The sequence below is a fragment of the Hyaena hyaena genome, unplaced genomic scaffold (genome assembly GCF_003009895.1).
Source record: "Hyaena hyaena isolate Hyena2069 unplaced genomic scaffold, ASM300989v1 scaffold_285, whole genome shotgun sequence".
NCBI classification, from domain to species: domain Eukaryota; kingdom Metazoa; phylum Chordata; class Mammalia; order Carnivora; family Hyaenidae; genus Hyaena; species Hyaena hyaena.
The window spans coordinates 1,407,085-1,418,266 of NW_024080917.1; the positions used below are offsets into that span (position 1 = coordinate 1,407,085).

An 11,182-nucleotide genomic window follows, 5' to 3' on the forward strand; every position below is an offset into this window, starting at 1 on the left:
GAGCCCTCCCGGGGCTGGGCTGGGTGCCTCAGCGGGGCGGGTGGAGGTGAGCTCAGTGGACCCTGAGCTCCGTGGACAGGGATTTGAGTCCCTGTTCTAAGCTGCACCGGAGTCTTCACTGGCCCAAAGCGCACCTTCTTGGAGAGCTGGCTGCTAGCGACCCCTCTTCTGGGGCTTCGCCCCCGTCTCAGACGAGCACCATCACCCTGGGGGACCTGGAGCTCTCCCTGGAGGAGGGGCTGACCAGCCCCGGGCTCTTGAGTCTGGAGGAGATCTCCGAGAGGTATGAGTCCAGCCGCCTGGCATCCACCACGACCGTGCCTGAGCAGGACTCCCCCACGCGCTGGAAGCAGCTAGAGCAGTGGTGAGCCGGTGTGGAGCCGGGGGGGGGGGGGGGCCCGCCCCCCCCCCCCCCGGCACGCGCGGCCCGACGCGGCCTGCTCCTCGCCCTGGCCAGGGTGGCGGGCCTGCAGGCCGAGGTGGCGTCCCTGCGGGGACACAGGGACCGCTGCGAGCGAGCCATGCTGAGCCTGCTCCGGGAGACGCTGCGGCTCCGGGCCTGCATGCAGCTGCAGGACGCAGAGCTGAGGAAGCTTCAACAGGACCTGCCCCAGGCGGCTCGGGCCCCCGAGAAGGAGGCCCTGGAGGTAAGCTGGCCCCGGCCCACCCGCGGGCAGACCCCCCGGCCCCGCTGAGGCTCAGCCTCCTCCTCGTTGCAGCTCCCCAGCCCCCAGAACCAGAACCAGAACCACATGCAGGCCCTGGACAAGAGGTACCGCGCGCCCATGGCCCGGGCCCCGGGGGGACGGTCGGGGGCTTCGGGAGAGCAGCGGCTGGCCGCTGGCTGGGGTCCTGGTCGTGGTGCCCGGCTTGTGCAGGCCGTGGCACCTGCAGAGAAAAGGGGCGGGAGGCCTGTTGCTGGGCCCGGACCCGGACCCCACAGGTCGCCAGGAGCGCGGGCCAGGCAGGCCCCGGGCAGAAGTGGCTCTCGCGCGCCAGGCTGGTGGAGGTCCGGGAGGCCCTGACACAGATCCGGAGGAAGCAGGCGCTGCAGGACGCGGATCGCAAGCACACGGAGCAGGAGGCGGGACTCAGGTGGGCCCCTCCCCCGCCTCCCTCCGGGGGGGGGGGCCGGCCTTAGGTGGGCCCCCCCGCCTCCCTCCCTCCTGGGGGGCTGGCCTCAGGTGGGGCCCCCCACTTCCCTCCCGGGGGGGGCCGGCCTCAGGTGGGCCCCCCCCGCCTCCCTCCCTCCTGGGGGGCCGGCCTCAGGTGGGCCCCCCCGCCCCCCTCCCTCCTGGGGGGCTGGCCTCAGGTGGGGCCCCCCCACCTCCCTCCTGGGGGAGGGCCGGCCTCAGGTGGGCCCCCCCCGCCTCCCTCCCTCCTGGGGGGCTGGCTCTGCACTCACTGAGGCGCCCCCCCTGCCCTCCCCCGGGGGCCGGCTCTGCTGTCTGTGTTGCCATGCTGCTGGTCGACATGGCGGAGGTCTCAGACCCCCATGGGCCTCTGTGGGGAAGAGACAGGTCCGGAGTCTGCACCCCTCTCTTCCCCGTCAGTGACGCTCACGCAGGCCGATGTCCCGTCCCTGCGTGGGAACAGGGAACAGGGAGGTCAGTCAGCTTCATGTCCTTGCCTGGGTTTGCCCTGGTGGCCTGTAGGTCAGCCTGGGCCCCCAGATGCAGGCCTGGCCTCCAGGGGGGTCCTCAGGGTCCAGACGCCCCGCTTCAGTCACCGTGGCTCCGCGGGCAGGCCCTCTGGCACCCGGGCCGCCACCACCCGCACCATTGCCTAGGCTGGCCAGGGTGGCCGAGAGGCTGGCGCAGGAGGAGCAGAGTCGGGCAGCGGCCTGCGGCGACCTGAGGAAGAGCCAGGAGGCGGCGGACCAGAGGGTGGACCGTGAGGTGGCCAGGATGCAGGTACCCAGAGGGGGGCCGGGCCCGGGCTGCCGGCAGCAGGGCCGTCGGACACCACTGCACGTGCCGCCCACATCCTCCTCGTCCGCGTGACCGGGCCCACGTGGTCGTCCTGCGGCCCCGCGCCCCCCGGTACGTGGCCACCAGCCACAGATGCCTCTGTCTGTGGAAATGAGCTAACGTTTTTAGGTCCCTCGGTCACGTGAGCCACATCGCACATGCCCAGGAGCCACACGGGGCCCACGGCTGCCCATGTGGGAACTGCCAATGCGGAGCTCTTCCTTTGGCGCAGACGGCCCCTCGGTGGCCGTGTCTCAGCCGCAGCCCCTCCCCCTCTTGTGACCTGCACCCAGAGCAGGACATAGAACGTCACAACCCCGAAGCCCTTCCTCAGCCACCTCCAGGCGTGGCCCCAGCCCTGGGCTGGCCAGGTGCTCCCCCTGCGCGAGACCCTGGGGGCAGGGCCGGGCACGGGAGGCACGGAGATGCGGCCTCTTCAGCTCTGCAAACAGAGACCGGGGCCTGCGTGGGCCGAGCGCTCCCGGCCGCTGCCCACATAGCACGGCTGCCCGGCTTCGGTGGCCTCCCTTCCCTCCGCCCGCGGGGAGGCGGCGTCTGGCTCCATCAAGACGCTGCCCGCCGCTGCAGCCCGGAGCTCCGGGAGGCGCCGGCCCACGGATTCCTGCCGCGCCGGGCGGGCTCCGAGCGCCCGCCTCTTACCCAGGTGCTCTCGGGCCCCTGGCCACTGAACTGTGGGGCCCCCCGTGGCTTTGCGAAGCCCCTTCGTTTGCCACAGAGCGGACGGACGGCGTGCCGACCCCTGCTCCAGAGCACCCGCATGCAGGAGCGAGGCTGGCGGGGCTCAGGGCACAGCTGCCCTGCGGGGAGGAGAGGGAGAGGCCCAGAGCTCAAGGGCGAAGTGCGTGTGTGCGCACAGATATGTGCAGGTCTATGCACACACCTTCCTCTGTGTGCACATGCGTGTGGCCGTGTGCGCACGTGGAGCGCTCCCACACGTACTTGGCTTCCCGCACGGAGGCTCCTGGCTCAGGACGCGATGCCCTGCGTGTGGGTCTGGTGCCACCACGAGCGCCGGCGTGTTCCGGACCCTGCAGACCCTTCCCAGCCCTGGCGCCTGGCGCTCTGGGGGCCCACGCGGCCTCCGCCTGCCCTGCCTGCCTTCCTGGGGAGGGTGCGGTAGGCCAGCTCTGCGAGGCTCAGGGGCTGCGGGGGACACGGCGCCCAGGGCCTCCTCTGCAACGGACCCGGCTGGGAGCCCGGTTTCGCACTGGGCCGGGGGTGGACGGGGCGAGGAGGGAGGTCCGACCCCATGGCGGCCACGCCGACCCCCCACAGGCCCAGGTGACCAAGCTCGGTGAGGAGATGAGCCTCCGCTTCCTCAAGAGGGAGGCCAAGCTGTGCGGCTTCCTGCAGAAGAGCTTCCTGGCCCTGGAGAAGGTGGGAGGTGCAGGCCTGCGGCCAGGCCGGGCCGGGCCGGGCCCCCCCATGCCGCTCACGGCAGGCTGGGGCGGGTCTCCCCACAGAGGATGAAGGCTTCGGAGAGCGCCCGGCTCAAGGCGGAGGGCAGCCTGCGGGGGGAGCTGGACAGCAAGTGGCGGGGGCTGCAGGAGCTGGCGGAGGAGCGAGTGCAGGCCCTGCAGGGGCAGCGCGAGGTGGGGGCGGGGGCGTCCGGGAGGGGCGGGGGGGCGCAGGGGCGGGGGCTGGGGGCCTCTGGGCGAGGGGGGACGGGGGCGAGGGGCGGCGGGGGGCGTCTGGGTGGGGGCGGGGGCGGGGAGCAGGGGCGGGGGGAGGCCTCCAGGCGGGGGCAGGGGGACCTCCGGGCGGGGGCGGGGGCGTCCGGGCTCGGCGTCACTTGTGCGCACCAGCAGGAAGAATGGCACGTGCTGGAGCGGTGCCGGGGCCTGGACAGGGCCGTGGCGGAGCTGACCAAGTTCATACGGCAGAACCAGCTGTCTCTCAACCACATCCTCACGGCCGAGCAGAAGGCCCGGTGGGTGTCTAAACCCCCTCCCCCCGCCCCCCACGGAGGCCGCTGCATGCGCCAGGGCATGTGGTCCCCGTCCCAGTGGGCCCCTCACGTGACCGGTCTGTGCTCCCCGGGGTCTCCTGGGTGGTTCTGGAGCCAGCCCCAGCTGAGGGGCCGTCTGTGTCGGCACCACCCCCAGGGACGCGCAGGGGCGCCTGGAGGCGAGCCGGGCAGGGGAGCTGGCCACCCACCTGCAGGAGAGCCTGAAAGCCGTGCAGCTGGCGGGGGAGCTGGCCCAGCGGGAGGCGCACAGCGAGCTGGAGCTGGTGAGGGCGGCGCCCGAGGGGTCTCCCCTTGGGGCCCCGCCTCCCCGGGCACCCGCACTCAGCCCGGTGCCCCGCAGCAACGGGAGAAGAGCCAGGCCCTGGAGACATCGCTGGCCGAGCTGGGGAAGCAGGTGAAGGACCTGAGTGACCACTTCCTGGCCCTGAGCTGGAGACTGGATCTGCAGGAGCAGACGCTGAGCCTGCAGCTGAGCAAGGTGAGCTCGGAGCAGAGGGGAGGAGCTCGGAGCTGAGGGGAGCACGGAGCAGAGGGGAGGAGCTCGGAGCAGAGGGGAGCTCGGAGCAGAGGGGAGCACGGAGCAGAGGGGAGGAGCTCGGAGCAGAGGGGAGCACGGAGCAGAGGGGAGGAGCTCGGAGCAGAGGGGAGCACGGAGCAGAGGGGAGGAGCTCGGAGCTGAGGGGAGCACGGAGCAGAGGGGAGGAGCTCGGAGCTAGGGGAGCACGAGGCTGAGGGGAGCCGCCTGCGCAGAGGATCCCGCGCCCATGCGCAGCCATTTCCAGTGCCCGAGTGTGGAGGCCCGACAGGCAGATCCCAGCCCTCCCGCCCCTGCCCAGCCGCTGTGTACAAGGCCCACGGTGGCCCTGACCACGCAGCGGGTTCCAGAGGGGCTGGCAAGGCGGCCCCGCCCTTGGGTTTCCCTTCTTTGTTGTGTCAGTGTCAACATTTAATCCGCGCACCGCAGAGCCCCCCTTGTGAAGAGTGGGGTCCAGCGGCTGCTCGTGTACTCAGGGCTGGACAATCACCACGTTACCAGTAGATCCTTCCTGTCACCACAGAGGAAGCCCCGGTGCGGCTAGCGGTCACCCCTACCCCACGGGCCCTGGCGACCGCTGATCTGCTTCCCGCCTCTGCGGATTGGCCCGTTCTGGACTTTTCCTATAAACACTTCCATACAGTCTGTTACCGGCTTGGCTTTCCTTGTGCTGATGGACGCTGCACTGCCCCCCCTTGCTGGCCATGCAGAAGGCGCGGACACGAACACACGCCCACCCTTCCGCTATGGGGCAGGTCCCCCAGGCCTCCTGAGTCCCCTCCCCTGCCGGGGGGTCAGGCTGTCCCTTATGTCTCTGTTGACTGACTCCTGGCGGGCTCGGAGCTGAGCCAGGCTTTCTTCTGCTGGATGTGGCTCTAGCTCAGCCTGGGGGCCCTTCCCCGGGGTCTCCAGGTCCCCAGAGCGTGCCTGGCCAGGCCCCCCACCCCGGGTTGTGCGCAGACTGGGTGGATGAGCTCGGAGTCAGCCCCTTCCAGAGCTCTCTGCTGCGTGGGTTCGGCCGAGTTGGGTTCGACTCTGGCTCCAGCGGGCCCCGTCCATCTGTCTGTCCCCCTCACTGTCCCCGCTGTGTCCCAGGCAAAGAGAGAGTGGGAAGGCTCGGAGCAGAAATCCCTGGAGGGCCTGGTCCGCTGTCAGAAGGAGGCTGAGGCGCACCTGAGGGAGGTGCGGGAGCGAGTGGACAGCCTGCCCCGGCAGGTGGGTGAGGGCCGGGCGCGCCACCTGCCCCCTCCCGCCCCACTGGGCCACCCCGGCTGCCCGCCCACCCTGCCTCTGCTGCAGATAGAGGCCGTGTCCAACAGCTGCACCCTCCACAAGAGCGACTCAGACCTTAAGATCTCGGCCGAGGGCAAGGCCAGGTGAGGCCCGGCTCCGGGGCTCATGGCGGCCCTGCTACGTGCACGCGGCCTCTCCTCCCGCAGCCCCGTACCCGCGGCGGCCCTGAGCCCTCCCGAGCTCGGCTTGGGCCCACCAAGTGTAGCCCACACGGACCCCCCAGCTCTGCCCTCTGTCACCCGCTGGGGCCCCCACTTCCTGCTGCAGGGGTGGCAAAGCTGAGCAGCCACCCCCACGCCCTGCCCTCTTCCCCCCACATGCCCTGTCTCTGGGACCCCTGCCCAGAGCCTCTGTTCCTACAGAGAGCTGGAGGTCGGGGCCATGCGGCAGGAACTGGCCTCTCTGCTGTTGTCCGTTCAGCTGCTCAGGGAGGACAACCCCGGGCGGAAGATCGCGGAGATCCAGGGCAAGCTGGCCACGGTACCCCCGGAGCCCTGTGCCCGTCACACTCGGCGGAGGGGCCCCCAGGGAGGCCCCAGATCTGAGACACCCTGAGTGGGGGCACCTGTCCAAAGTCCCCAGACGCTGGGCTGTCAGCAGTCACGGTGAGAGGGGCCGGCCCGAGCCCTGGACTGAGTGACGCACCCCAGACCCCACATGTCAGAGGCCAGCTCCTGCCTGAGTGACCGGGACGGGGGGGTGGGGGGGGGTTCTGAGGCCCACAGACTTGCCACGCCCAACAAACGGGGCGCCGTTTTCAGTTTCAGAACCAGATAATGAAACTGGAGACCAGCATGCAAGACCACAAGACCATCCAGAACCTCAAGTTTAATACGGAAACCAAGCTGGTGAGAGGGGGGCCCCTCGGCAGACCCTGCCCCCTCACCCCGGCCCAGCACAGCCCCTGGCTCTGCGGCCTTCCCCACGTCCGTCCGTCTGGCTGTGCATCTGGCCTGAGCAGGGTTTCCCGGTAGATAAGACCCTAGTTTGTCCGGAGGGAGATAAGCCCCCAGGGCCGGATTCCTGCGTTCCCGCCCCAGCCCCCCATCACATGCCCTCGCCCGCAGCGCGCAGAAGAGATGGCCAGCCTGCGCGAGAGCGTCGTGCGCCTGTGGAGCGAGGAGGGCCCGTGGGCGCTGACGCTGGGCAGCAGGAGGGTCCTCATGTCTCTGGTGAGACAGCGATTCTTCATCAAGGACTCGGCCCCCGGAGAGGCGATGCCTGTGAACTGCTGGGGCGTCTATCAGGCCGTGAGGTGGGCAGGGGGAGCGCCTGGAGACCCCTCGCGGTGCAGGGCGGTGCCGGGGAGGCCCCCGGGCCGGCGGGCGTGACACGTGTCTCCGGGCAGGTGGCTGCGGTGGAAGGCGGTCCTCATGAGCCGGGTGGCCCGGCAGAGGCCGGGCGCCGTCGTCACGGAGAAGTCCTTCCGCCAGGAGCCCGCCCGCCCGTGGGCGTCCTCATCCCTTTCCCGGAAATAAACGTGCCAGTTCCTGTCCCCGTTGGAGTCCAGAGTCCCCTCTGGGCAGGGCAGGTGGGGGACAGAGGTTCTTCCCGGGCGCCCAAGCCCAGTGAGCCCTCCACCCTGCGCTGCCCATGGCGTCGCGGAGCCCCGGCCGCTCCCCGCAGGCCCCCTGGAGGCCGGCAGGCCCGGGTCAGGGGTCCCCCGGGTCACACCCATGCGGTGGCCAGTGCAGGAAGCCGCTCCCCCTGCCCTGGTCTGGGAGCGAATGGCGCGTTTGCTCACATGCTCGGGACACGTGGAGGGAGGAGGCGCCTCCCTCCGGGAGGGACAGCCCCAGGACCAGCCACGCGGGCAGGCGGTTGGGTCCCTTTGCTGCCGCCCTGGGACCGCAGGGCTGGTCTGGGTGGCGAAGGGCCTCGCCCAGGGCCGGGCACGGTGCGTAGGCCTCTGGAGCACCCGGCCTCTGAGAGGCTGCGGCTCCTGCCCAGGTGGCCTCTGCTGCTGGCCGCCCCCCAGCCCCTGGAGGAGCCTGGCCCGACTCCCTGGGCCTGGGAAGCCCCGACCTGAGCTGGCCTGTCCTGCCGGCGGCCACCATGGTTGGAGGGCCCCGGGGCCGCCTCCAGAGAGAGCTGTGACTGGAGAGCCGCGACAGTCCCGACGCCTTAAGGAAAGGCAAGCCCTGCTGCTCCCGCTCACCCCCACCCCCGACCCTGGCCCGTTCGCTAGGCCTCTGCCAGCTGCACCCCATCCAGGGCCTGGGTGCCTGTGCCGGGCAGCTCGGGGCCGGACTCCGCAGACCAGCTGGCCAGCAGGTCGCTGAAGTCGGGGGTGCCTGGGCGGAGGAGGCCCAGGGGGCCAGGTGCCGGCTCCTCCCAGAAGGACACCGGCAGCTTCCTCTGGGTCATGGGGACGATGTGGCCATACTTGCGCTCCAGCCGTAGCCGGCGGCCCGCCGGGGCCCCAGGCCCTGAGTACTGCCACAGCCCATAGTCAAAGAGCTCTGCCAGGGGCCCCAGCCCGCGCGCCTGGCCCTCGGGACCCCTCGGGGAGAGGACCCCGGGCTCCGTCGCCTCCTCGCCACCTGGGCTCCCGCTGGCAGCCCGGTGCGCCAGGTCCGCACAGCCGAGGCCCCGGGCTGAGCTGCCGTCCGTGCAGGCGTCGCAGGCGTCGGGGTCCTGCCCCCTGTCCTTGCGGCCGAAGTACCGCTGGATGTCGCCGCTGATGAGCTCCAAGAAGCGCAGCAGCTGCAGGGGGTTCTCGGGGCTGCTTGGACCCCGGGGGGCTGCTTCTGGGGCCCGGCCTGAGGCCTGGGGGGCTGGGCTGCGGCCCCCAGGCCCGTCCAGCTCCCCCTCCAGCTCCTCCTCCCCCTCCTCCTCCCGCTCCTCCTCCCCCTCCTCCTCCTCCTCCTCCTCCTCAGAAGTCTCTTGGGGCTCTGGGTCTGCAGGCAGGAAGGGCCTGTGGGTCTGCAGGGACAGCCGGAAGTCACAGAGAGGCCGGATCACGCCTGCAGCCATGTCCTCAAGGCCCAAGCTCCTGGGGCCTCTGGGGCAGCAGGTGCAGCTGGGGAGGGAGGCAGAGGGAGCACAGGTCAGTCATCAGGTCCCCGGGCCTGTACAGCCACACGGGTGCTTGGAGATGGTGCCACACTCAGAAGCTGGTGAGGTTCGCAGAGAGACTGGCCCTGTGGGCACCATGGGCGGTGGGCGTGGCAGGGGTGGGGAAACAGGAAGCCAAGGGGGGTCAGAGATGGCTCTGCTGGGACAGTGGGGACAGGGAGGGAGGGCGGGGGGAGCCAGGCAGGCAGGGTGGGTGGCTGGGGAGGGGCGTGGCAGCCCAGGGCGGCAGAGCCCTGGGCCCCGCATGGGACGGCTCCGGCTCCTGATCCACAGGCCCGCCAAGGAGGCACCTACTCAGGTGCTGCAGGGGGGACCCCGAGCTGCCCACACTGAGCCCGGGAGCTGGGCCTAACTGCCTTGACCACCCCCCTAGGTCTGGGGCCCAGAGCCCTTATGGTTTCAGGGGGGCCTTGGGGGCTTAGGGGAGGCTCAGAGCCGGGCTCAGTCTCTCCCATGCTGTCTGATGGGTCCCAGGCTCTCATCTGCGCCCCCCCCCCCGCCCTGGCAGGGCGCCTGGGGTTTGGCGGGGTCAGCAGGAGGCAGGGAAGGTGCGTGGGCCTGGGGCTGAGCCAGGCGGGGTGGAGTGGGAGTTTGAGGGGGTGATGGAGACGGGGCAGGGGGAGTGGTGCCGGCCCTCCCTGGCCTGCTGCCACATGCTGGCCTGACCCCCCTGGGGGTGTGCGCCCTGCAGCCAGCAGGCAGGTGAGTGAGCCCTTTGGCCTCCTTGCAAAGCAGGAAAGGGAGAGGGGGGCCCCCAGCTTGTCAGAACCCCCGCCCCAGGGAGGCTGGGTGAGGCTAGCGTCACGCGGAGTCCGCTGGCCTGCGGAGGGCAGGGTCCCTGCTGTGCTCCGGCTCCTCCCGGTCCCGTGGCCCCAGCGCTCGGCTTGGGCCCCTCCTCCTTCAGCACCCCTTTTCCTCAACATTCCCCCCCGACCCCAGGCCTACACTGCCCCTGCCTGCAGGCGGGTGGTCCCCACAGCCATTAGGGGAGGGGGAGGCCACATCCCGCCCGCCGCCCAGCCGAGCTCCTACCTGGAGGCCTGCAGCTCCCGCGGGGCGGGCCCACCTCCACCTGGGCTCCAGCATTTATAGCTGCGCTCCGCGGCCGACCGGGCTGGCAAATATTTGGCGACTGCATTGTCATCACAGACTGGGCAAATAGAGCCCGTTTGCTTTAGCGCCCGGCAACCAGGGCCCCGCGGGGGGGTGGGGCTCAACCTGCCCGGGGACCGTGGAGTGTTTGCTGCAGGCACAGCTGGCTCACACCCGGGGCCGAGGACCCTTATCTCCGCCACCGACTGGGACCGGGACCAAGCTTTGTCAAATAGGCGGAAAATTAAATTTCATGCTATTTTGACTTCTGGAGTAGCCCTTCTCCAGCGCACATCCTGCCCGTGCGGATCTCTGGGTAAACCGTGCCCCAGGCCGGCGGCCGGGCCGGGCAGGCCGTGGACGGGGGCTGCGGGCACCACCAGCCCCGGTGGCGGCCTCACGTGCGCGGCCCTCCCTGGGGTGCCCTCCTGCCCCGCCCCCCGGGGTTACATGTCAGCAGGACCCCAGCGAGACCGCGTGTGCGCGTGGTGCTGCCCGAGTGTCCAGAAGCCCCGTCGCCAGTCGCCAAGGTGTTGTCCGGGCGGGGACCCGGGCCCGCTTCTCTCCCAGCGCCTGCCGCGGGGCTTCTGGGCTGTGCTGGGTCCCGGCGGGCTCTGCCGCCGTCTGCGCGCGGCCGCCCTCACGCTTCCTCTCTTACAGGGACGCCCGTCGTCGACTCGGGCCACTGGGATGCAGCCTGACCTCACATTCATAACGTCTGCAAAGACCGATTTCCATGTGAGGTTCCATCCCGAGGTCCAGGTGGACCAGGTGTGGCCTCTGCTGGGTGCTTCGTGCTTCGTTCCCCTGGAGCACCCCTCCCCCCCCGCGCCTGCTAGGAGGACTCCAGAGTCCCATCCGCCGCAGCTCAAAGCCTCCACCGCCTACGTGCCGGCCGGGCTCTGCGCGCGGGACAGCAGCCTCCTCCCAGCCTGGCACGTGCCCGGCCCCTAACGTCCCTGCCGGTTCCCCGGGAGGGTCACGATGCACTCCCGTCGTCCCTGGGGCCTCGGCCTTTGCTCCAGGCTCTGTTCCCTTCAGACGGGACACATGGGGTGTGGGCGCAGATCCAGGCCTTTCCTGCAAGTGGGCGCCGTGGGTGATTGCTGCTGGCCATTTCATGAGCACTTGGAGGGCCCAGTGCACGAGGCCTTAGTCAGAACCCCCAGCTCTGGGGGACTCACAGGGACATGAAGTGTTCCTCCCCCCTGGGCCGGGCCGGGG

General features: G+C 70.8%; 2 protein-coding genes across 2 annotated transcripts in view; one reads left to right on the top strand and one right to left on the bottom strand.

Moving 5' to 3' along the window:
- CCDC154 (coiled-coil domain containing 154) overlaps positions 1-7,283 on the top strand; it is an 8,063-nt gene extending 780 nt beyond the window's left edge. The window contains exons 2-17 of the mRNA XM_039246770.1: positions 57-364; positions 458-647; positions 720-772; positions 1,000-1,095; positions 1,790-1,913; positions 3,267-3,368; positions 3,455-3,583; positions 3,797-3,921; positions 4,097-4,223; positions 4,301-4,438; positions 5,591-5,710; positions 5,795-5,871; positions 6,151-6,268; positions 6,550-6,636; positions 6,856-7,043; positions 7,137-7,283. Coding sequence (XP_039102701.1) covers positions 57-364; positions 458-647; positions 720-772; positions 1,000-1,095; positions 1,790-1,913; positions 3,267-3,368; positions 3,455-3,583; positions 3,797-3,921; positions 4,097-4,223; positions 4,301-4,438; positions 5,591-5,710; positions 5,795-5,871; positions 6,151-6,268; positions 6,550-6,636; positions 6,856-7,043; positions 7,137-7,266 — 2,112 coding nt within the window. The 3' untranslated portion in view covers positions 7,267-7,283. The remainder of the gene's footprint in view (positions 1-56; positions 365-457; positions 648-719; positions 773-999; positions 1,096-1,789; positions 1,914-3,266; positions 3,369-3,454; positions 3,584-3,796; positions 3,922-4,096; positions 4,224-4,300; positions 4,439-5,590; positions 5,711-5,794; positions 5,872-6,150; positions 6,269-6,549; positions 6,637-6,855; positions 7,044-7,136) is intronic.
- Positions 7,284-7,972: 689 nt separating this feature from the next.
- Positions 7,973-8,764, bottom strand: PERCC1 (proline and glutamate rich with coiled coil 1). The gene has a single exon (XM_039246691.1). The coding sequence runs from the start codon at positions 8,762-8,764 to the stop codon at positions 7,973-7,975; it is 792 nt and encodes a 263-aa protein (XP_039102622.1).
- Between the last annotated feature and the right edge of the window lie 2,418 nt (positions 8,765-11,182).